Below are 22,934 nucleotides of genomic sequence, written 5' to 3'. Positions count from 1 at the left end.
TTAGCTGCTGCTGGGGACACAGGACCAGGCAGGTGATATTTGTAGCCTCTCTGCTCATCTGTAAGGTGGGGATCTCTATACCCAACCATACAGAGCCACTATGAGGCTCTAGTGAGATCCCTCAGCCAGGCTGTGCCCAACACAGTGCCATGTAAAAGTAGCTCCTGCTGGTCCCTGTCTCTAAAAAACGTGGCAAGTCCGGGCTCAGATGGGAAGGATTTTTGGGGCACTGAATCTCTGTCTCAACCACTCAGCTGTGCTATCTCAGTGAGTGCAACCATGGCTGATACGGAAATGCCTGAGTGAGGCCACGTTCCAGTACAGCTTAATCTACAAATCCTGCAGAAAGGGAAACAGCAGCAGCTGAGGCAGGGGAGGGCCGTGGAGTCAGACACCCAGCACCATGTCCCAGCTTTGCCTCCTAGGGGCTCGTAAGCCCTGGCAAGTTAACTTCTGTGCCTCAGTTTCCTCTTCTAGAAGAGGTGATAATGGAACCCCTCTTGGCTTCTGTGAGGGTTTAATAAGCCAATACACCTGTAAGGCAGCAAGGATGGTACTAGGCGCAGAGCAGTGGTGAGGACATGGTCAGTTCTTTTGGCTCGAGAACTGGAGTGAAATATCTCGGGTCCATCTCATCACCCAACCATTGGGCCTCAGGAATCTTGCTCAAAAATAACCTGCCAAATGGGCCTTCATTTCTCAGTGATGTCCCCAGCACTGGCACACAGGCCAGCCAAGTTGCTGCCCTCATGGAGTTTACATTCTCGTGGGGATGACTGAAAAAGCAAAAACCAAACACCAAACAGATGGAAGGATTGCAATGGGAGACCCAGGCCATGAAGGGCGTTTACAAGGGTCAGGGGAAAGGTTTAGATTGATAAGAGACATGGTATCTCCAGTGAAGTCACTTCCGAGCTAAGATGTGAATTCATCTCAGCTCTGGGCTTTCAGTCGTCCTGGAGGAGACAACAGCCAACAGTGTGACACCTGACCTGCCAGAGAGAAGAGGGTGTGGTAGGTGGTAGGGCCAGGGGAAACATGGACATGGGGGCAGGAGATAGGCAAGGGTGGCAGAGCTGATTGCTCCTGGCCTTATCTGCCACGTCATCAGGAGCATGGATTGTAATTGAGTGCAGCAGGCACTGTCTGATGGGCTGAAATCAGGAGAGAGGGATTAGATCAGCTTTAAGAGGCTGGGGACACTAATTGGAGTTGGTAACTCCAAAGCAACACTCACCTGCATGTAGTTCAGGCTTGGCCTGGGGCTTGCAGGCTGAGAAGGCCTTGGGCATCTGGCTCACAGCTCTGGGGTCTTTCCTGGGATTTTTGGATCTTTAAGTCAGCATACAGCTGCAGTTATTTCCAGTGGCCATGGTCGCAGATTGTACAAGACCACTGCCGCCTAGGGGCACACAAAGTAAGAGGAAAATGAGTGGGCACCCGGTTCTGGGAAATGCCCTGACCAGGCAGGCAGAGGAGCCAGCTCGTCTTCTCAGAGCTTGCCAGACATGCTCTCAAGTTGAACATATAGTTCTTGTGGTTGAAAACCGGGTCTGACACAGTCCAACCTGCTGAGCAGGGTGTAGACCAGCTCAGACCAGCCCCAGCTGCTTAGACCAGGCAGCGCAGGTGCACACTTGCCATCACAGTGCTGGAGGAGGAACCCCACAGAGCACTGCAGGGGGCTAAGCAGGAGCTGGGGGCTGCGAGGGTGCTTTGTTCCCCACCCCCAACCCCTGCAAGATGGAGTTTCACACTTGTTGCCCAGGCTGGAGTGCAATGATGTGATCTTGGCTCACTGCAACCTCCACCTCCTGGGTTCAAACAATTCTGCCTCAGCCTACTACACAGCTGGGATTATAGGCACCTGCCACCACCCCCAGCCTAGTATTTTTTTTTTCTTAAGTATAGACAGGGTTTCACCATGTTGGCCAGGCTGGTCTCGAACTCCTGACCTTGTGATCCACTCACCTAGGTCTCCGAAAGTGCTGGGATTTCAGACGGAGTCTCACTCTTTTGCGTAGGCTGGAGTGCAGTGGCATGATCTCCACCTCCTGGGTTCAAGCAATTCTTCTGCCTCAGCCACCCAAGTAGCTGGGACTACAGGCATCCACCACATTTGGCTAATTTTTGTATTTTTAGTAGAGACAGGCTTTTACCATGTTGCCCAGGCTGGTCTATAACTCCTGACCTCAAATGATCCTCTCACCTTGGCCTCCCAAAAGCACTTGGGATTACAGGTCTGAGCCACCATGTCCAGCTCGGATGCTTTGGTCTTTACTGTGTTTTTTTTCATTAAATGAGCAATGTGTGAATGACTTCTGGCTTAAACCCTTTGAACAATGAGCATATATGGAGCAAAACGTGAACATCTCCCTTGGCTGCATCGTCTCTGCCTGTTGGTGCATTTGTGTATACATGGGTGCTTGCTTTATATGAGGTTTTAGTTTTAACTGAAATGGGACCAGACGTTGTTTGTTCTGTAGCTTTTCCCTTACCTGTGTCTTGAAGGTGTTTCTGTGCCCCTGTGCACAGGTGTGCATCGTCCTCTGTAATGTCAGCATGTCCTGTTTCTGCACACCTGCCATCCCAAGTCCATGGGTCCTGCACATGGGCATGGGGTGGTTTCCAAGCTTCCTCCTCAGAAGGATGTTGCATTGAACGTTCTCGCCCACGTTTTTGTGAATTTGTTCAACAATTTCTTAAAGCTGACACCAAGTCAGAGGAGCTCACTCACACATACCTGCCTCAGTTTCCCCAGGTTTCACCAGTTTGTGCCTCTACTAACCACAGGAGCGCCAATTCTCAACATCCCTACCCATGTCTGGTAACAGCTGTCTTTGAATCTTTTTCAGTTTGCATTTTCCTTATGACTCATAAGTGTATTCGAACGTGCTCTCTCCCCCCATAGAATGCAATTGTTTATTCCAGAAATTTGTATTGAGCACCTGGCTCTGTGCCATTCTTTCTGTAGGTGCCAGGGTGCTCAGAAGAGGACAAAGATACATCAGCATGCCATACAGGACAGGCAGTGCAGGGGAGAGGGGCTGAGGGCAGTAAGCACGGCTTCCGGAGAAAGTGACGGAGGTGGTGAGGGGGGTCAGTCAGCCGGAGCACCTTTCTTTCTTGCAGAGGCAGGTAGGACTGTGCTGGCCTGGTGCCACCGAGCAGCCTCGAGGCTGGAGTTGTGGGGAGGTGGAGGAAAGGTGAAAGGGCCAATCAGGGAGAATCTGGTAGAGTATCGGAAGGCTTATTCTCTGAGACTTGGTGCAGGAGTGACAGGGTCTGGCATCAGTGGGGTTACTCAGGTGTGGCATGCAGACTGGAGTATGGGCAGCTGCTGGGTACAGGGAGAAATGGAGGAGAGAGATGAGGGTGCTCAAACCCAGGGTATGACCTCCCAGAGAGCAGGGGCGTTGTCCACTCAATCCCTCTCATAGCCCCAGTGCTTCTTGGCACCTGAGAAACATGTTGGTCAACTTTTCTCCCATGAGGCACTCCCTGTCTTTTCCTGCGTGTCTGCTGGGCTGCTGGTCCCTCAGGTTGCTCTGTAGGAGACCCTCACGCACACAGGGTGTTTCCCTAGCTGACATGTCCCAGGACGTCTTTCGTTGCGGGGAGTCACAGTTCTTGGTCTCAATCCTTACGTATTTTTGCGTGTGTTATCAGGTCTGTTTACATCACAGACTTGTAACACCATCTGCGTGGCTATCACTTTTCAAGCGTTTTTTTTTTGTTTACTTGTCCTGTGGACTCATGCCATCTCACCATAGTGTTGAGTGATGCTTAAAGGGTGCTTATTAATCTTATAGAATTAATCTCTGCTTTCGTTGAGAAGTATGGGTTATTACTCATGTTCTCAAAGTGATGGTTGGAGAGGTTAAATTGCTTTGTCGCCATGACCACATCCCAGATGTTGCTGAGTCTGAAATCCAATCCAGGGTCTTCTAATTGTGAGGTTGGTTTCATGGCGTCACACCTCACCTCCCTAAGCTGACAAGAAATCCAAGGTCCTGTGGAGCCAGCAGGCAGTGGTCTGCTATGGAGGAGCTGGACCAGGACAGACCACTTTGATTTCACTCACCTGGTTGAGTGCACCAGACGTAATTCTAGGCACTGGGGATATAGCACAGAAGATGACACTTCAGATGGTTACAGATGCTGTGAAGAAACTCCAAGGAACTCTTAGGCGAAGGCCAAAAGCACGAGGAGGAGTTAGGGCATGGCAGGCAGTCCCCATGTTGCCAGAGGAAGTGATGATGGGATTGCAGCTGTGGGAAACATTTGCATTTGATTCTGAACGCAGTGGGAAGCTATAGAAGGGTTTGGTCTGAGGAAGGGTCAAGGTAAGAAGGGAGGGTGTCTGGGTTTAGGAGACACAGCAGAGACAGAAGTGGAAGCAGTAGACATGTGTCTGGAGGCAGAAGCCAAAGGCCAGTGGGTGTTGGATTTTGTTTGGAATGTGAAGAAAAAAAATTAAGGCGCCCCCAGAGTTCTGGTTTGAGCATTGGAGTCGGTAGTTGCCCCGTTTACTAAAGTACGGAAGCCCAGAGGAGGAACAGAAGTTTGATGGTGGAAAAAATTGATTTTTTTTTTTGAGATAGGGTCTCCGTCTGTCTCCTCACCTGGAGTGTAGTGGCATGATCTCGGCTCACTACAGTCTCTGCCTCTCAGGCTCAAGCAGTCTTCCCACTTCTGCCTCCTGAGTAGCTGGACTACAGGTACACACCACATCTGGCTAATTCCCCCCTCCCCAGAGATGGGATCTTGCTATGTAGCCCAGGCTGGCCTCAGACTCTGCCAGGCTCAAGCCATCTAGCTGCCTCAACCTCCCAAAGTGCTGAGATTAGAGACATGAGTCACTGCATCTAGTCACAATTTTTATTTTGGCCATGTTCAAGGTAGATACACGGACTCTACGGCTCCAGAGGGAAAGGCTGACATACGAATTTGGGAAGCTTTACCGTTTGGATCTATGGAAAGACACGTGGGGAGTGCAGGCAGAAGAGAACTGGGACCCTGTACAATTTAGTGGCAAAGAAGTCTTCAGAGAGATGGGAGGAACCTCAGAAGAGGGTGGAGATGCTGAATGGTTGAGGGCTTGCGAATAGAAAGAAGCCACCTTTGGCTTTTGAGATGGAGTTTGGCATAATCTTCGCTCACTGCAACCTCCGCCTCCTGGGTTCAAGCAATTCTCCTGCTTCAGCCTCCTCCGTAGCTGGGGTTACAGGAACACGCCACCTCACCCAACTAATTTTTGCATTTTCAGTAGAGACAGCATTTCACTATGTTGGCTAGGCTGATCTTGAACTCCTGACCTCAAATGATCCATTCTCCTTGGCATCCCAGAATGCTGGGATTGCAGGTGTGAGCCACTACAGCCAGCCCAAAAAATCTTTTTGATGACTGGGAGTGCAGTAGGCTTGCTTGACACCACCATCACCTCAGAGGCAGGAGTAGTGCAGTGCATTGTGATGTCACTAAGCAACATTTTTCAGCTCCATCCCGATCTTACAGGATTCACTATCATATCTGCAGTCTGTTGTTCACCAAAACATCATCAATGTGACATGACCATAGCCATTCCAGCAAGTGGAGGAGGGCCTGTGCAGTGAACTGGAGGATTCTCAAGTCGTCAGGGCAGGCAGGTTGCTATTTTCATTCACCGTTCGCCCTGTCTTCCTGTGGGTGTTCTGCTTAAGTTTGTAGCCGGGGTTGGTTGGGCTGGGTGCTGCAGTGGGGAGAGCACTGTGAGGGAACTGGCCGGGATTACAACAGCAACATGATTGTGCTCTGAACATCCCATGCAAAGTGGGGACGGGGCAATTGAGAATTAGAAGAGCAGCAGGATTCAGGGATAATCCTTTCCATCCTTAGCAAGTCAGGCGTAGTGCATCTTAGTTTTTAATAATTACATTTACTCCTGCAGAACCATCACACAGCCTCTCTTCAGCCCACCCTAGTAGATGATATCTGAGGTCTTCTGAAATGTCAGGCTGAGCCAGCTCTGAAACCCGAGATAGCCACTTAAGTTGACCAGGGGCTATCAACAAAGGGGCCCCCTCAGCATCACAGTCATTGGTAACCATCAGAATTTGACATACAGTGATATTTTAGCCTTGAAGTGGTGAAAGCTGACATCTAGAAAGCATTGGTAGACTGCTGTATGAACTTAATGCCATCCTTGAAAGTTAGGCACAGTGCATCTTTAGTTTTTAATGAGCACTATTTACCCCGGGGATGCGCACGCCTCACAGTGCCATGCCTCTCACTACCCGGTCCATGGTGGATCCATACACCTGTCACTCTCTGCCACAGCTGCTCACACAGTGCAGGGCCCGAGCTTAAAAGAAACCTGTTCTCCATGCCCCCCATCCTGCCGGTCCTTGTGCCTGGGATTTGAATCCACCCCCATCCGGTTTCTACGGGGGGCTGCACAAGCCTCACCACTAGGCCGTCTCAGGCTCGTGTTTGTCCCTGACACTCCCAGGCCCATTGAGTGATCATCACGCATTGTACAATCTGAAGCAGTTTATCTGCCTAATGGGGCTCCCTAGGGGCAGGGCCACAAGAGGGCCATAGGCAGCCCATTTGCAGAAAACGTGCCTGAGTTTGCTTCAGGCCCTGAATGCATTGTTTTGTTGAATCTCATAGGTGGGTTGGTATCACCCCCATGTTTCAGATAACAGAGGGATTAAGAGACTGTGTAAATTTCTTTAAAGTTATGGGGGAGAGAGACAAGACTCCTTTTAAGTAAATTCACAGATGGTACCTGCAATTTCGAGGCCTACCGCTCTGTCCTGTGCTCCTTAGTCTAGGATGAGTAGTCAAATTGGGCTTGGGTCCCTCTTCTAGTCCCCAACCCCTGGCCCAGTACCAGTCCATAGCCTGTTAGGAACTGGGCTACACAGTGGGTGAGCAGCGCTGCGTCTGTATTCACAGCCACTCCCCATCACTCGCATCACCACCTGAGCTCTGCCTGTCAGATCAGCAGCAGCATTGCATTCTGACAGGCATGCAAATCCTATTGTGAACTGCACATGTGAGGGATCTAGGCTGCGTGCCACTTACGAGAATCTAATGCCTGATGATCTCTCACCCTCTCCCATCGCCCCCTGAAGGGACCATCTTAGTTGCTGGAAAACAAGCTCAGGGCTCCCAGTGATTCTACATTATGGTGAGTTATTACTACATGGAAAAAATTATATAATAGAATATAGAAATGTAATACACTTTGTATCTCAAAACCATCCCTACCCCCTACACATCTGTGGAAAAATTTTCTTATACAAAACTGGTCCCTGGTGCCAAAAAGGTTGGGGACTGCTGCCACGTGACCTTGGACGTGACCCTGTATCCGAATGTAAGCCACATTCTGCTTCTCTACCATGGGCCTGGGGCAGTAACTTCTTGAGCTTCCCATCTCCCATGGTGAGAACAGCAAGAAATAGATGAAATAGTGATGCCCAGCCTCACAGCAGTCACTCTGAAAGCATTACACAGCACCTTCGTCCTTACTATCTTCCAGGCCATTTCCACCATCATCTCTGGCATTCTAATGCCAGACTGCTTTGATTTGAAATACCAGATTTCAGAGGCTGAGGCAGGAGAATGGCATGAACCCAGGAGGTGGAGCTTGCAGTGAGTCGAGATTATGCCACTGCACTCCAGCTTGGGCAACAGAGCAAGACTCCACCACGAAAAAAAGATTTTGCAAGCAACTTTACTTACATTTTGGAAGACTCACTATGACAAACACACAAAGAAAAATGACTAGAAAACTATATAACTACTGTCCTAACGGTGGTTATCCACAAAGGGTGGATTGACAAGCTATTTCAGTTGTGTTCCCCTCCCCCGCAAACAAACCATAAGCCTTTCTCACTTTTTTAATTCACCATTTAACTTGTGCTTGTAGAAGAGCAACTACACAGCCAGAGCTTGCAGAAGAAAAGCCTGAAGCTTAAAAATATCAGGAACTCAGCAGCAATGTCAGTGTTATTGAAAGCACACTCAAAAGATCATGAAAAAATAATGCTGGGTTTACCAAAGGGGGATTTACATTCATCTGGTGACAGGTTGTGCCCTCAGGATTTTGAGTTCTTTAGTCCCCAAAAGCCAGTGTCTGTCCTGTAGGCATCCCTGTCCCCAGCCCCGAGTCTTTTGGGTTCTTGTCTGGGAGTCACACATACCTTCTGCTTTTCTGGGCACACCTGTCCTGCCCTCCACTTTCTAGACCATTTATTTCTGGTTGAAAGCTTGCTCAGTGTGATTGCTTGCAGTCTGTTCATCTGTACCTCTCATAAAGCCGCAAGCAACAGCTGCCTTGTCACATCCCCACCTTGTGCCACCACCTAACTATAGCATCTTGGGGGCTGGGCTTGGATGCATTTACATCTAGTCACCGACTCTGGGCTCAGATTGCACACATTCAACATCAAAACCAGCCTCTGCTGCTGATTAGCCATAGGATTTATCTTCTGTGCTTTGTTTTCCATGCCCCTAAGATTAGGATGGTAATTACAGCACCCCTTTCAGATGGCCGGCTTAAGGATGTTATGAGAATTTGTGTTAGTCCTTTAACTCAAGATTTGACAAGCAGTGGCTTGTTTAATCCTTTCAAAATAAGGTACCTTGTGGTGTTGGGATCCAGAAAACCAGACCCAGACCTGCCTTCAAGGAATGCTTGGGTACTGCAAGAGCTATTTCTGGATCACTTGTGGATGGTGGAAGTCTTGGAGACCCATTTCAAACCAAGAGGCAGGAGGTAAAAGCCTTGATGGATGTCAGTATAGTTCACAGTGGAATTGGATTTCACGGGGCACCCATCACGCAGTCTTGAGGCCCAGGTGTTGCCTAGGAATGAATTCAAAGGCTATTCAGCCTGGCATGCTCTGATACTGCCCATCGGGACCCCCCCCAGTCACGCAGTACAGAAGGCAGCACCCACTGGGACCCCTACAGACACGCGGTACAGAAGGCAGCGTAAGGCCACTCCCTCCACTCCACAGATCTGAGGGGCAAAGACGCAGGGAGAACATTCTCCATGATTTTCACATCCTGGAGGCAGAACTGGGTTTTCAAACTGGTGATACTCAGACTCATGAGGGAGCTGGGTCGTGGAGGATGCTGGCCACATCCCCACCACACACACAGATCAGTCCTAGCTAGGTTGCAGGGATCCAGCCCTCTAAGCTTCGAAGGCAGCTCCTAGTAACTGGAGTATTGACCAGCTTGCCAGACCCAGATCACAGGTGAAACAAAGTGAAAAGCTAGTCTTTCCTCACAGCCATTTCAATGATGAGCAATTGAGGCTGTGTGATCAATTTCAGCCGCATGCTGGTGACAGGACACAACGCAGTGTACCCCAAGAGGCTTATTAAAAATAACAGCCACTCCTGGGGCCCTCGGAGGGTGTCCTCACACACAGACTCCCTTTGCCCCAGCTCCCCAGTGCTGTGTTAAGTTGCTAGCAGCAGGGAGGATGGAGACGGAGTTTCTGAAACGAACACTAAAGCACATGTCAGGACCACGCGTGGCCTGGCAGGGGGCTCATTACCGCAGCTTACATCCCTCTCCCTGCAGGGGAGGGGAGGCAGTGCCCTGGGGACTTAGGGGCTGTTTCCTAGCTGGCCGTGGCATCCTAGGAGTTCCTTCTCCAGTTGCCTTCCAAGTGAGCTTAGAGCCAGGTGCATCCCTGGGGGCATGATGTCCCCAGAGTGTTTCCCAGCTTGGTGACAATGGACCCTGCCACCCAGGAGGCCTGGCCCCTCATGGATTTGGGGATGGAATCATCTATGCCATTTTCCTTCCCGTGTTTTCTGCCCAGTAGTTTGAACTGCATTTCTAAGGCCGTTCCCTCTGCCGTGCGACCCCAAAATGGCCCTAGCAATACCAGGTCTGTGGAATAAGATTGAGGTCTGACCTGAGCATAGGGTTCACAGAGGAGTGAACCCTGCTCGAGGTGGCCAAGTTCGAAGTGAAGGGCGAGGGCATTCACTAAGCAGCATCCCCATGGGCCACGCTCTATCCCAGCATCAAACGTGATCGTTGGCTTTGTCACAAGAACCTGCAGGGCAGGCTAGGAATTCGAGTCCTAGAAAGGAGCATCGTGACCAGCCCAAGTACACCTGCTGGTGAGTGACACAGCTGGGAGTCATCTAAGACACTGTCCCCAAGGTCCCTACTTTTTACCCAGAGACAGGGACAAAGGTCGCTGGCTCCTGAGAGCTACAGGCTGAGTCTTCCCTGAGGAGCTGTTTTATGCCGGGAAAGTCTAGATTTACAGGCACTGCCCTCTTTGGAGTCAAGATTGAAGCCTACCGTGGTACTATTTCTCGTTTTTATGGCGTAGTTCCTTGAGTTTTCACAAAGGCATGGAGTCCTTTAGCCATCACCGTCAAGATGTGGAACAACTCCTTGACCCCCAAATTCCCTAGCATTCCCCTATAGGCAACCCGACAGCTCCCGCTCTGTGCTTTGTCATTGCTAGTTTTGCCTTTTCCAGAGTGGCCTATGAATGGACTCAAATTTGGGAATTTGACGATGTGCTTGAGATTCGTCCATGCTGCCAAAAACCTGCATAGTAAGAAGCAAACATTCACCCAATACAAGGGGTAGCAAAGGAACAAGAGCTGATGCGTAAGAAAAACTCGTTAAATTCTTCAAGCTGCCTTTAAAACCGTGCTTATAAATATCATTGCAAAGGCCAAGGTCACCTCAAAATAAAGGTACTGAAAGAGACGCATGGAAGACACTAACAGAGCCTGGGAAAGGTCACAACACGTCCTCATCCCAGCTCCAGGTGGGGTGACTCTGGGCTCAGGGATGTCACTTCCCACAATCAACGTGCTGGGATTCTGAGGCTCATACCCTGAAAGTGGCCTCCCCATCATCACTGACCCCACCCAGGTAGCAGAGAAACGTCGGGTTCTGGATCCATGGCTCGTAAAGTCTGCTTTGTGACTGGAGAAAGTCACCCTAGAGGAGTGGCCATTATCCTGAGCCTGTCTTTTATCGCCACGTTGATATTTTACCCATGACAATGAAAATAGATGGCGACTGGATTTTGTTCCTTGTGGTATGTCTTTTGTTGGTAAATTTAGGAAACCTAACAGGGTAAATGGCTCAAGGAATAGGGCCATTAAAACAGGGAGACTGGTCCCCGCGTGTGAAAGATGTTGAGTCGTCTTGCACCACTGCCGGAGGGGTCTACCCCCACCCGTTCAGGTGGTGGCTTAGGCCTCCATGTCCATATCACCATATCTCACAGACTGTCCTGGCCCCAGAAGGTAGGAACTGAGTCTTTTCAATTCCCCGAGAGCCCATGATGGGGTCTGGCCTCACCCAAGAGGAACATGACAGTGCCATCTCTGGCTTTCCTCATTCTTTACCGAACAGCCAACTACACTTCTCCACCCTCGTCTGCCGACCTGTCTGAAGACTGCAACACCCACCCATTTACTGCCTTTTATTTATTCAGGCTGCCTGTAAATATCCCTGCTGAATAGCCATCTCTCCCCATCTCTGTAGCCCCTTGAGCCTCTGCCGTCTCAGGAGCAGGCAGCCGAAGACCTGCAATACCTAGATGCTGATCTTGTTCCAGAAAGACGAGGATGGACTTTTCAGATAAGGTTCCCTCTGCCCCCTGCAGCACCCTCTTCCCCCAGGGTAGGGAGTTGAGGGGTTGCACTGGTAACAGGTTGTGGTTTGGGAAGTATGCTGTATTTTGGGAGTTTGTAAAATCTTTGTAAAAGCCTCCTTGGCTGGGTGTGGCGGATCGCGCCTATAATCCCAGCACTTGGGAGGCCTGAGGTGAGAGGATTGCTTGAGTTCAGGAGTTTGAGAGCATCCTGGGCACCATAGGGAGACCCGCATCTCTAAGAGAGAAAAAAAGTCTGTACTGAGTTCCTTTGTTGTATTAGATGCCTCTACCAGTAAAAGTTCTTATGAAGTTGCGGGCTAGACTTCACTGGTGTCTCTTATTTCAGTTATTTCAGGATGTCAAAGGAGCCAAATCTATTTCTAATCATCACCAACTGCATAAATATCCATCGAATGATGTATGATTGGCACTATTATCCTCATTTTACGGATCAGAAAGCTGTGTCTCAGGAGGTTATGGATCTTTGTCCAAGGTCTAGAGTGTCTTAACAGAAGGAACTCAAGTTTTCTGACTCTGAATTTGGAGTTAAGGCGTTTGGCAACCCATTGTTATGGATTGCCATCCAGACCCCCCTTTTTCTTGTTTGCAAAACTATAACAGACCTAGTCCCAGCATTAACAGAGTCCCTGCGGGGAGCAGGAATGGAACATACCTTGTCCACGCATTCCTCTGTTGCTTAGGCCCCAGAGCTGCAAGCCCACTTTGTTATAAAAATGCAGTTGTGCCCGACCACAGTCTGCTTCTTGGTGGCTGGCTTTATCATTGGAGCCAGCTAAGAAATGGTGTTGTCATTCCAGAAGTCTCGGTGGTACACAAGGCAGAAGTCAGCAGCTAACAAGGGCTATGAGAGATGAGAATTTCACTCTGAGGATCCTGTGGGGAGGAGGCATCTGCAGCAGGGACTGGAGGGAACCTTGGTGTTTAAAAAAAAAAAAAAAAAAAAAAAAAAAAAATCAATAGATCTTAAGGCTGTCATTGTAAATGCGAGGCCTTTCAGCTTCCCTGGAAAGCTGCTGACTACAGCCCGTGTCTCTACTGTTGGACGCCAGTCCTGGGATGAGCCTGGCACTAGCCTCATTCGCCTGTAGCAATGGGGCCCAGTGGGGACACATGGGGTCGTCTTCTCTTCTGAGTACTGGCCCTGGTCTCTTATCCACATTAGCCCCCACTTCCTTTGCCAGTTTACATACTCCCAGTCCCACCCACCCCACACCTTCAGATTCTGCTATTCAGCCAGACAGTACTACCAGTATTAGGCTGTTCTCAATCTATGAAGATGGCAGTTGCAGGAGGTTCAGCCTCACATATGCCAGCAGCCCTCTCCATTCAAGTCCACTGTGTGCAGCAGTCTGGGTTTTCCATCTGTCACGTACTCACTGAAGCCCCTGTTCCAGCCAGATTTTCTGCAGGTGTCATCCACTCAACTTGTCCCAAATGAAGCCCATCCTCCCGTGGCCTCACCTGCCCCCTCATCCTGGGTTCTCTGGAGCCATCACAGCAGCCCTGCCTCCAAGCCTGTGTCCCGAGACATGGCTCTGCTCCACATGGCCTCGAGGATTGAACCGTCCCCGTGTCACAGAAGCCTACTGTCACCCTCAACCACAGCAGTCTACACTCACTGTGACTTCCCAGGAGCCAGGCACAGACATGTGACACATATAGCCTCGTGACAGCTCAGTGCACGTCCCGAGCTAACCCTGCCTTCCACGAAGGCAAAGCAGCTGGGCCGGGTATGCCCGGCTACAAGTCCACCCCCTCCCCCATGGGCCTGCCACCTTCACTTATGTTCATTTTCACATCTAGAGGGCCCTTCACACAGTGACCCTCAGGCTCACTTCTGCTCACCCTCTACACCTCTGCCTCCTCCAGGAAGCCCTCTGTGCCCTGCTCAGAACAACCTGAGTTCCCTCTCATTGGGGCATCCACCGTGATCCACCACCGCCATCTGTCAAGTGTCTGCCCTCCCCATCCTCAATGACACTGTGGCTTTCCAAGCCTGGGGCCACTTCTGCACCCCCCTTCATGCCCAGCATGGTGGTGACACAGCTCATGTGTTTGAATGCTCACTGTTGCCCATTGTCTCTGTAGACACTTGATCCCCATGATGCTTACAACCACCCCACGTTTATTCTGTCCAAGGCTCAGAGGGCAGGCATTTGCCTATGGAAACACAGCTAGTTGGTGGCTTTAGGTAGCCCTTGAATCCTTACCACAGTACTAGGATATGCTTATGGTTGTCACCCCCAATGACAGACAAGGAAACCAAGGTCAGACAGCACTGCTCATGGCAGGACTGAACAGAGACACGTGCCTCGGAGCTCTATCCTCTCCCCAGCCCTGCATAACAGGCACTGTTTGTTAAAAAAGCCTCCTTACCCCACCGACTGCTACCTCTCCTCTCCCAACCAACAAGGCACTGGCCTCTCCCAGGCACTCTCAGAGCCCGTTACCTCCAGGGCCCCTCCCCAGCCTCTGGTCATTGCAGGGCAGGGCTCACCCTGGCTATGCTGAATGATGGTGGTGGTTGCGGGCTAAGAGTGGCTGCTCAGACCCCGGATCTGAAGAGCATGACAGGAGGGGATTGTGAGGGCATGGCTTGAAACTGACTTTTACATTCAAGCCTTCCTGTATCTAAGAATCAGTCCCCCTACGCTGAGAGCAAAGACCTCCTTCCAGCATCTTTGAACCATCCTCTAAGGAGCATTCAGGGATAAAGAGGCTCTTCGTAAGGGGGGTCCGTCGTTTGAAGAGGAGCATGTTTGCTTTGGGCCTGCGGCCAGACAGCCACCTAAAGGAGGAAAACACAGCACACACCAGGCTGGTTGGGCTCAGAGACGATTCAGAGCAGCTCCGGCTTTGTTGAAGGTCCAATGTTTCTTTTTCATCCATGCACAGAAGGCAAAGCACAACGTGACGTACAGGAGAAGACGATCATTAAAAGGGGTCTTCATTTTGTTAGCTTATCAGGGTGTCAAACTTGAAACGAGGGATCTCACTCGCACAGTGGCCATGTCCCTGGAAAAGTGCAACGCAAAGTAGATCATTGTAAAGAGATTCACTCCTGAGATACATGAAGATGCTGGGCTATTTCAGGGAACCCTGCAGGGACCCTCTAGGGGAATGATTTATTTATGAATCCAAGTCTCTCCTTAACTCATGTGGTTTGTGAAACTAGGCTTGGTGACAGCTGGGGGTCAATGTTCCTGATCTGACATTCACTTGGCATCTCTGGTCCTTTCTGAACCACAGATAGGGTGGAGCTAGCTGTGGAAACAGTCCTGTCTTGCCTTGTAGGGTCCAGTGGATCCAGGATTCACATCCAGAAAGCCACAGCACCACAGAGGTGCTCTGGACGCAGGAGTGGACGTCGATCCTATTAGGTTTTTGTCTTGTTTTAAAACATTTTATCCCAGTGAGATATTTACTTCCTATTCAAATAGCCTATAGTAGACAGAGTAAGAACATTCCTAGCCCCAGAATTTGTGTGTCCCCTTATCTGGCAAAAGGGACTTTACAGGTGTCATTACGGATTGGCCAGGCACAGTGGCTCACACCTGTAATCCCAGCACTTTAGGAGGCTGAGCAGGAGGATCACTTGAGACCAGCCTGGGCAAGAGCAAAACCCCACCTCTACAAAAAATTAGCCAGGCATGGTGGCTGGTACCTATAGTCCCAGCTGCTCAGGAGGCTGAGGTGAGGATGGCTTAGTCCCAGAGGTCGAGGCTGCAGCCAGCTGTCATTACACCATTGCACTGGAAAACCTGGGCAAGAGTTGAGACTGTCCCCAGAAAATACAATTTTGAAAAAATTCAACCATATCACGGGACTTCCTGCTGAGCACCCTCTGCTCTCAGGGTGAAGCCTCCCAGCCTCTACCCTATCCCCTAAAAAATGTGCCGAGGGCCTCCCACAAACCAGACCCGTGCCCTGGGACCCGTATACGCTGTGTGTTCATGTTGCTTCAGAACCAGGATCACTGTCCACCCTCCTTGGTGTTATCTTCCACTGTTCCTAGCTCTTAAACACAATACCATGCCAAACCACCTTATAACTAGCCCCTGGCCTAGGACCTGATTATTTTCTTAGGATTAATTCTACAGGAAGTCCCTCTCCTGTGTTTTGCTACACATCTTGTATGGCTTTATATAGTGTTCTCCAAAGTCACCTTGGACTTAGAAGCGAACCTTTGCTGGAAAATCAAGGAAAATGTGGGGAAGAAAGCTGTGCCTAGAACATTCTTTCATAGCCTTAAAATGTAGACCGGAACGATGGTACCACGAGCTAGCTCAGACTCACAGCCAAGCTTGGTTGTAGCCTCGGAGTGCTGTTAAAAAAAAAAAAAAGTAAAGTTTACGTGACAATACGGGTTTCTCCTTTCTTCAGGTGGCACCAGTTAGAGGCCGCTCCAGTAAGCCAGTCACAGTTGCCAACCAGATCCCTCCTGCCCACACACCTGGCTCCCCTTCCTGGCCTGTGGTCATTTGCTTTTCAACCCCAGACTTAACCCGATTCTCTCCCTGCTCTTTCAGCGACATCACCCTGCCCGGAGAGCCTGTGAACAACAGCCGGCCCAAAGCAGCTTCCCGCTTCCCCAAACTGTCCCGGGGTCAGCCCCGGGAGACCCGCAACGTGGAGCCCCAGAGCGGCGACCTCTGACCTCGACAGAACCCCAGCCACAGGCCCTATGCGCCGCACCAGCTGCCTCCACCCCAGCCACCGCTGCTGGCCCGTCACCTCAGCGTGACAACCACGTCCACCTGGTGACCCTGAGAGCACACGATTCCCAACAGTTACACAACACCCCGATTAAACTAGTTAGTCTTCGAGCTGCATGGTCCCGTGATCTGAGAGAGCAAGGCAGCACCTCACTGGACAGACTGGGACACACAGTTCTTCTGCTTCTGGGGTCTGCCCTAGGCTGTAAGGGCTGTTCCTCCACCTTCCTGTAGTTCAAGGCTGGCAGGAGGGTGGGCACCAGGTCAGGCTGGGTGCCCCCTGGTTGAGATGCACAGCTGAGCCCCTATATAGGAAGGTTCATACAGAGCTAGCCTCTCCACTCTTTCCCACATGGGGACTAGAATGACTATTAGCCTCTCCTTTTGCTTTTTAAGGTTATTGCCTGGCCTAACCTAGGGACGGCTGGCTTTGGGGGGGGGGGGGGGGGGGGCCTGGTTCCTTTCATTGCATTTTCCACCAACAGTCATTAGACATCTGGCACTGTCACAGCTCACTTTTCCAGAGGGATATTCCTGTGGTCTTGGCAAGGAGCCATTAGTGATGTGTAACTTGAGTTCAGAGAACTTCCCCTACCTCCCCCATGGCTGGCTTCAGGAAGGGCCAGTGCCCTCCATAGCCTGAGGCCACCTAGGCCCTCGCCAGGCTTGGCGTGGGGGGACTCCAACATCTGGCCCAGCCATCAGCAGCAACCTAGTAACCCGGCGCCATCCAGCATGTCCTAAGTAGCATTGGCTTTACAGTCATGAGAGACTTGGGTCAGGGAACCACTACAGAAGGTTCCATGGTTTTCAAACCAGGCTCCATGTCTATGAAGTTGGACCCAGTGTGGACACTGAACAGATCATGTCTCTCTCCACTAAAGACATTTTCCATCCCGTCTGCCCCCCACATTGTCCTTGATAACAGAACTCTGCATCCCCTAAGACAGAGTCCTCTGTTCCTCCCATGTCAGGGTGGCTCTCAGAGTACAGAGGCCTTGGCAGGTGGAGAGGAGGAGGGGGACCAGCAGCTGGGCAGCCCCCAGGGCTGCTCCTCCAGTGAGCTGACATCAGAGCACCTCGCAGGGCATGAGCCGTCCTCAGATGCTCAGCAAAGTTGAGGCAGTTTGCATTTCTAGGGTAAACTAACTAGGAAGGATGTCGTGAAATGGACTATGCAAGAGTAAGTTTGTGTGTTCCGCCTTAATCTGAGGCAGAGATGCAGCAGAACCTGAGGACAAAAGCAGGTGGAAGGTGACAGATGGCAAGCCATAGGCTTGTCCTGGAAGTGCTTCAACTCAGTGGCTTAAAATGTGAACTGCCCAGGTGAGCATGGTCCATCTCCTAGGCTCGAGGACATCTCTGGATAATCATCTGGAAGGTTTATACTGTGCCTTCCCCTCGTAGCAAGAAGGAAGATTGTTCGTGGCCTTTAAGGAAGGCTGAGCTCACTCACACACAGCGCGCGCCCCCCCCCCCCCCCCCCCCCCCCCCCCCAAAAAAAAACCGAGGCAGCCTACATGACTTCCAAGGGGACCTGGGGCCAGGTAAGCCCTGCCCCGGTGAGACCATATGAGCCGGAGCGTGTATGAAGGTGCGGACCCTGCAGTCAGTTTGCGAGTGTGGAGGACCCGAGACACCCTGTAAAGGCAACTTGGTCTCCTCCCACTCACCTGCCAACATTGCTGCAATACACATGCTTTATCTGAAATTCCAGGGCCAGAGTGCACATCAGCCTACGTGACTGGTAACTCTAAATAGAGAGCCCTAATGGACTGAGGCAGGGAACGTCTAAAAGCTCCATCTGCTGTATGTCATGACCCCTCAGGTTGGGTTTATGCCACATAAGTCATTTTGAAGTAGGTGTTTGATGCCAGCTCAGACTGTCTCAGGAGTGCCTCCCGGGCCCGGGCACCTGCCTGGAGGTCAATCTCCCTCTTCTCTGTTGGATAAAGGAACCTCCCCCATCTCTGACATTCCCCTGGGCCCAGGCTTATGACCTGCACCTTTTCTGACACCTGCCCCCGAAGCACAGGATGTGAATTGGGTCTTACTCTCTTCCAGATACCCCACCAGGAAGCACCTTAGACATTCTGCACATGATAACAATGCAACAAAGAGTCCCCCATTGCTGAGAGGTACTAACCCGTGAGAAACAAGTATGCTCTCAGCTGGTATTGAACGGGTGGGAGAAACTGCCTCCCACTTTTATAATGCTGAATTATTCACAAAAAACCTGGTCTGCTCTCCAAAATGAGGAGAGCATGTTCCTGGGAGCCACATGGGGACCATCGCCAGCTGCCTGCTCCTGGTACCTCTCCCATGATCATGCACAGACCCTAGAGTCATCTCCCAGATCCAGACCATCTCCTCTGATTCTGAGAAATGCTGGTGGCCGGCACGTGACAGCAACTCCCCCGAAGCCTTCCCTTTGGAATCCCATAGGATGTCCTGCAATGATTGGGTCCATCTTGCTGCTCAGAAGAACCCCGTCCTGCTCTCTAGTGCAGTGGGATGAACTTCAGGCAACAGACAACTGGCAGGGTTCCCAGTTCCTGGAGTAATGGGGCAGAAACACCCAGGCCTAGCAGGATTGTGGATGGAACCTGGTGCCCAAATTCCACACCCTGGAAATGTGTCATCTGCCCGTCAGCCTGGATTCAATTCTGAGGGCTGGCTAAGCCCACGACCTTATCCATGAGTGGCGAAGACACCCCTGAGGAAAGGATTGCTTGCACCTCACATCTGTCTTCCAAGATTCCTCAGAGGTTTTCAAAGTCAACATCTGAGAACAGAAGCCGCCTCCCCTACTCAGAGAGGAACGAGGGTGGCCCACCTCTCAAGGGCCTTGGATTTCTGGGACCACCCTCTGCTGGGAGGAAGAATCCACACCGAATTCTTCTCTCTTCATGGCCTGCTGTGCTGAAAGAACACCAGGTTCCATCTTTCACATCCTTTTTTCTTCTTTTTCCCCCAGATGAAGAAGACTCAGGAAGGTAGGGCTGGGCAGAGGCATCTCTCCTTGAGAGAGAGAGAAAAGCTTCTAAGGGAGAGAGTTTAAAGGCTGCTAGAAACCTAGCCCAGCCATCCACTCCTGATCTGAGACAGAACCTTCTCCCCCACTCTTCCTGCAATCAGTGTGAAATTCCAGCTTGATTCCCACTTAGCAGTATGCTCCAATCACGTTGCTGGCAAGGCATTTTAGAGTATGGAGCTGGGGTTCAAAGCCCCCTGCATTTCTCTGCTGGCAAGCCTTGGTGGAGGAAGACACTTTCAGGGAAGAGGCTCTTACAGTCTATGGTGGTAGCCATCTTCACATCGAGTCACCAGTTGCATCTAGGGAGCTGCTGGCTATAAAAAGGATCATCCAGTGGAGTTGTTATAAAAGGGATCATCCAGTGGAGTTGTAAACGAGAGTACCGTCTTGCAAGATCTAGGAAGAGAAAGGGGAGGGATGTGGACTGGGTCTGATCACAGCCCTTGGCCCTGCTTCATACTTTGGAGATTAAGATCAATTTTGATAACCATGTAATTTATTAGAACCATGGCAGGTAGTACTGTGCTTTAAAAACCAGAGGCTCCTGAAAGTCGTTTACACCAGGTGGATTGATACCATGGCTGTAGCTGATGCAACTAACAAGCACTGGGGCCAGTGATCACAATCCGGGGTTGGAAACAGGAGCGAAGCCCACCAGCCTGCCTGGTTGATGGACAGCAGGCTCTGCTTTCTGGAGGCAGCTTATATTCCTAACACCCTGAGCCAGGGCTCTGTGGCCCAGGCCAGCAGTGGCTGCCTCCCTTGGTTCTGCATGGGACATTTTGCCAACCCTGAGGACCAGTTCTTGGGGTTCCAGGCCTCGGCCTTCCTGCTCCACCTGCTCAAGCCCCCATGGGGCTGCGACACCATCTAGCTCCTCACAGGGAGGCCCAGCCATGTTCTCTGGGCTCCCAGTGAGCCCCCTCCCCTCCGGCTACCCCCAGAATCCATCCTTCATTCCTCCACCAAGCTCCTGTGTGAGCTGTAGCACCCACACGGGGGAAGCCCTGCACTCCAGCAGTATCTTCCAGCCTTGGCACAGAACTGATGGCAAAGGAAGGGCTGGGTTTTCAGCTCCTGGGACCTGAGGAAGACCCCATCCTCACTCCTCCTTCCCCGGTACATCAGACTGGCTAGGAGGCATCCCGGAAGGGGCAGCCTCATGCCCAGGTTTCAGCCCTAAAGGTAATGATTGTCTTGACTCTGCCTTGGCATTTCGCTCGGAATCACGGCAGACTTGGGGTGTTTCTTGAAGGCAGGCATCTGCTTATGAGCAAGGTCAGTCATAACAAACATTTTTCAAAATATTGTGCATTAATTCATTAAAGCTACTGTTAAATATTTGCTGTTTTTAGATTGGCTTCCGTGCTAATTGTGCAGTTGTAGCACTGTATATTTTCTCATTTCTGTGCCAAAAAAGTTCATCTTCATGTTTTTCTAATACACAATCTTGATTATGTTTCCAAAATAAAGCTTCAGCTCCTTGGTCAATAGGAATAAGGGTGCAGCCATCCAGGGTCTCCCGGCTCTAGGCAGACTGGATCCCGCGGTTCATCCCATGGTTGTTGAAATGTACCTCAATCAGTCATCTCTGGTATTCCTCACTCTAGCCATGAGCCATTGCCATCTTATGGGCCCGATTTACGTACTCTGAATTATGTCATGGAGCAGACAGTTATTGCTAAATCCCAGCAACCAAGTTGCCTATCCTTCCTTATAGCTAGTTTCTATAGAGAAGTGAAAAAGAAATCTGGCTTCCTTAATAAGATAGTTGAGCCTATGACATGAAGGAGCAGCCCTGCTGGTGGAAGATTCTAGATTCACTGGTGGTTTAAGGCCCAGGGATTTAGTTCTTAACTGGTGCATAAATGTTTTCCCATCCTAACCGGAAAACCACTCACCCAGGCTTCCCCTACTTCCCCTCAAATTTTCTCAGCTCTGCCGCTGGTCTCCATGAACGGCAAGGGGAACCACCACTCACTCACTGTCAGTGTAGGAAAGACAGAGGATGCCCTTGCAAAAATTGGGACTGAGGACAGAAGCACACACAATGGTGGATCGTACATTTGCACCCAGAGCTACTAAACGCTCAGTGACCCCAGAGACCATTAATTTCCCGGAGTGAAGGGGATGGGGGTAGAGCTAATTGGGATTTTTATTATCCTAAGAAGAATGTTGGCCTCTCTTCATCCCTGACTTAGCCATGAGGTAGAACACTTACTCACCTGACACCGACTTCTTAGAGAAGCGAGTCTTTTTTGAATGGAGGAGCGATGGTAACCCCACTAGGGGGCACCCATTATCGGCTCCCAGTGAGCCCTCTTAAGGGTAAGCAGGCCACGTATCTAGAGTCTGATAGTCTGTGTGTACATAAGGTCTAGAAGTCTGTGGAAACGCCCTGAAACCTGTAGTATTATCTTAACTACCCTCTTATGTTAAGGTTTACATAATAGGATTTTTAAACAAATGTGTTTAATTTTTTAAGATCTCTTGTATTAAAATTTTCTTTCGGAATAAGCTGTGGAAATTTTGTTACAACCTGGTTGAGATAAACCTCTTTACAATGACAAAAATTGTGACATTTTATAAATTAGATACTTCAGTGGATGGTCTCTGTCTCAGTTCTTTTTCAACAACTGGAGATTGAGGTGAACTTTTAATACACGTGGATCAACTGAATTGAAATGGAACAGAATCTCATTTTGAGTTAATTATATTAGGCAGATTTGGATAAACTGGCAATGCAGCATTAAAATTTCATACAGAAAACACTCCTCATTACAGGTACCTATGTATTCACTCATGTAAGAAACTATTAGGCGGCTACTGTATACCAGGTGCTTGGCAAACAGCAGTAAGACAGGTAAGGTGTACTGTTGGAGTCACACTGGACATGAAGCAGACAGATTTTTAAGAAGTCAACCATCCGGATAATTTCAGACCACAGTAAATATTGCAAAAGAGTGACAGGAATTAGAGATTCTTGGTCCCAACCAAGAATCTACGTTAAACAGCCTAGGCACTGCTGTCATTGGGGACTGGATGATTCTGTTGTGGGGGGCTGTCCCGTACATTGTAGGATGCCTCCACCTGTTAGACGCCAGGGGCACCCCTTTAGTTATAACAGACAGATGTGCAGACATGGCCAGAGGTCCCCTGGGGGGAGGGGGGGCCAGTAGAGAGCCATGGGGCTAAGGCCAAGGGGTCCTTTTGGCTAAAGTGGCTTTTTTTTTTTTGGAGACAGTTTTTTACTCGTGTTGCCCAGGCTGTAGTGCAAAGGTGCCATCTCCGCTCACCACAACCTCTGCCTCCCGGGTTCAAGCAATTCTCCTGCCTCAAGCCTCCCGAGTAGCTGGGATTACATGCATGGGCCAGCACTCCTGGCTAATGTTTTATGTTTTAGTAGAGACAGGATTTTTCCATGTTGGTCAGGCTTGTCTCGAACTCAGACCTCAAGTGATCCACCCACCTCAGCCTCCAAAAGTGCTGGGATTACATGTGTGAGCCACCACACCTG

The 22,934-nt window shown here is 50.3% G+C and overlaps 1 protein-coding gene across 14 annotated transcripts in view; it reads left to right on the top strand.

Annotated features, from left to right (window-relative positions):
• The window catches only part of SNX29 (sorting nexin 29), a 630,208-nt gene extending 608,186 nt beyond the window's left edge, over positions 1-22,022 (top strand). For 10 of the 14 annotated variants that reach the window (XM_063699638.1, XM_063699637.1, XM_055365873.2 and 7 more), the window contains one exon: positions 16,195-22,022. In XM_063699638.1, the coding sequence (XP_063555708.1) occupies positions 16,195-16,614 (420 nt within the window). In that variant the 3' untranslated portion in view covers positions 16,615-22,022. The remainder of the gene's footprint in view (positions 1-16,194) is intronic. The other 4 variants (XM_031003143.3, XM_055365866.2, XM_055365871.2 and 1 more) reach the window with 1 other exon arrangement.
• Positions 22,023-22,934: the final 912 nt, after the last annotated feature.

The sequence above is a fragment of the Gorilla gorilla genome, chromosome 18 (assembly GCF_029281585.2).
Source record: "Gorilla gorilla gorilla isolate KB3781 chromosome 18, NHGRI_mGorGor1-v2.1_pri, whole genome shotgun sequence".
Classification (NCBI taxonomy): Eukaryota; Metazoa; Chordata; class Mammalia; order Primates; family Hominidae; genus Gorilla; species Gorilla gorilla.
Note: the sequence above shows the minus strand (reverse complement) of the source record. Positions and strands in the feature narration are given on the sequence as shown.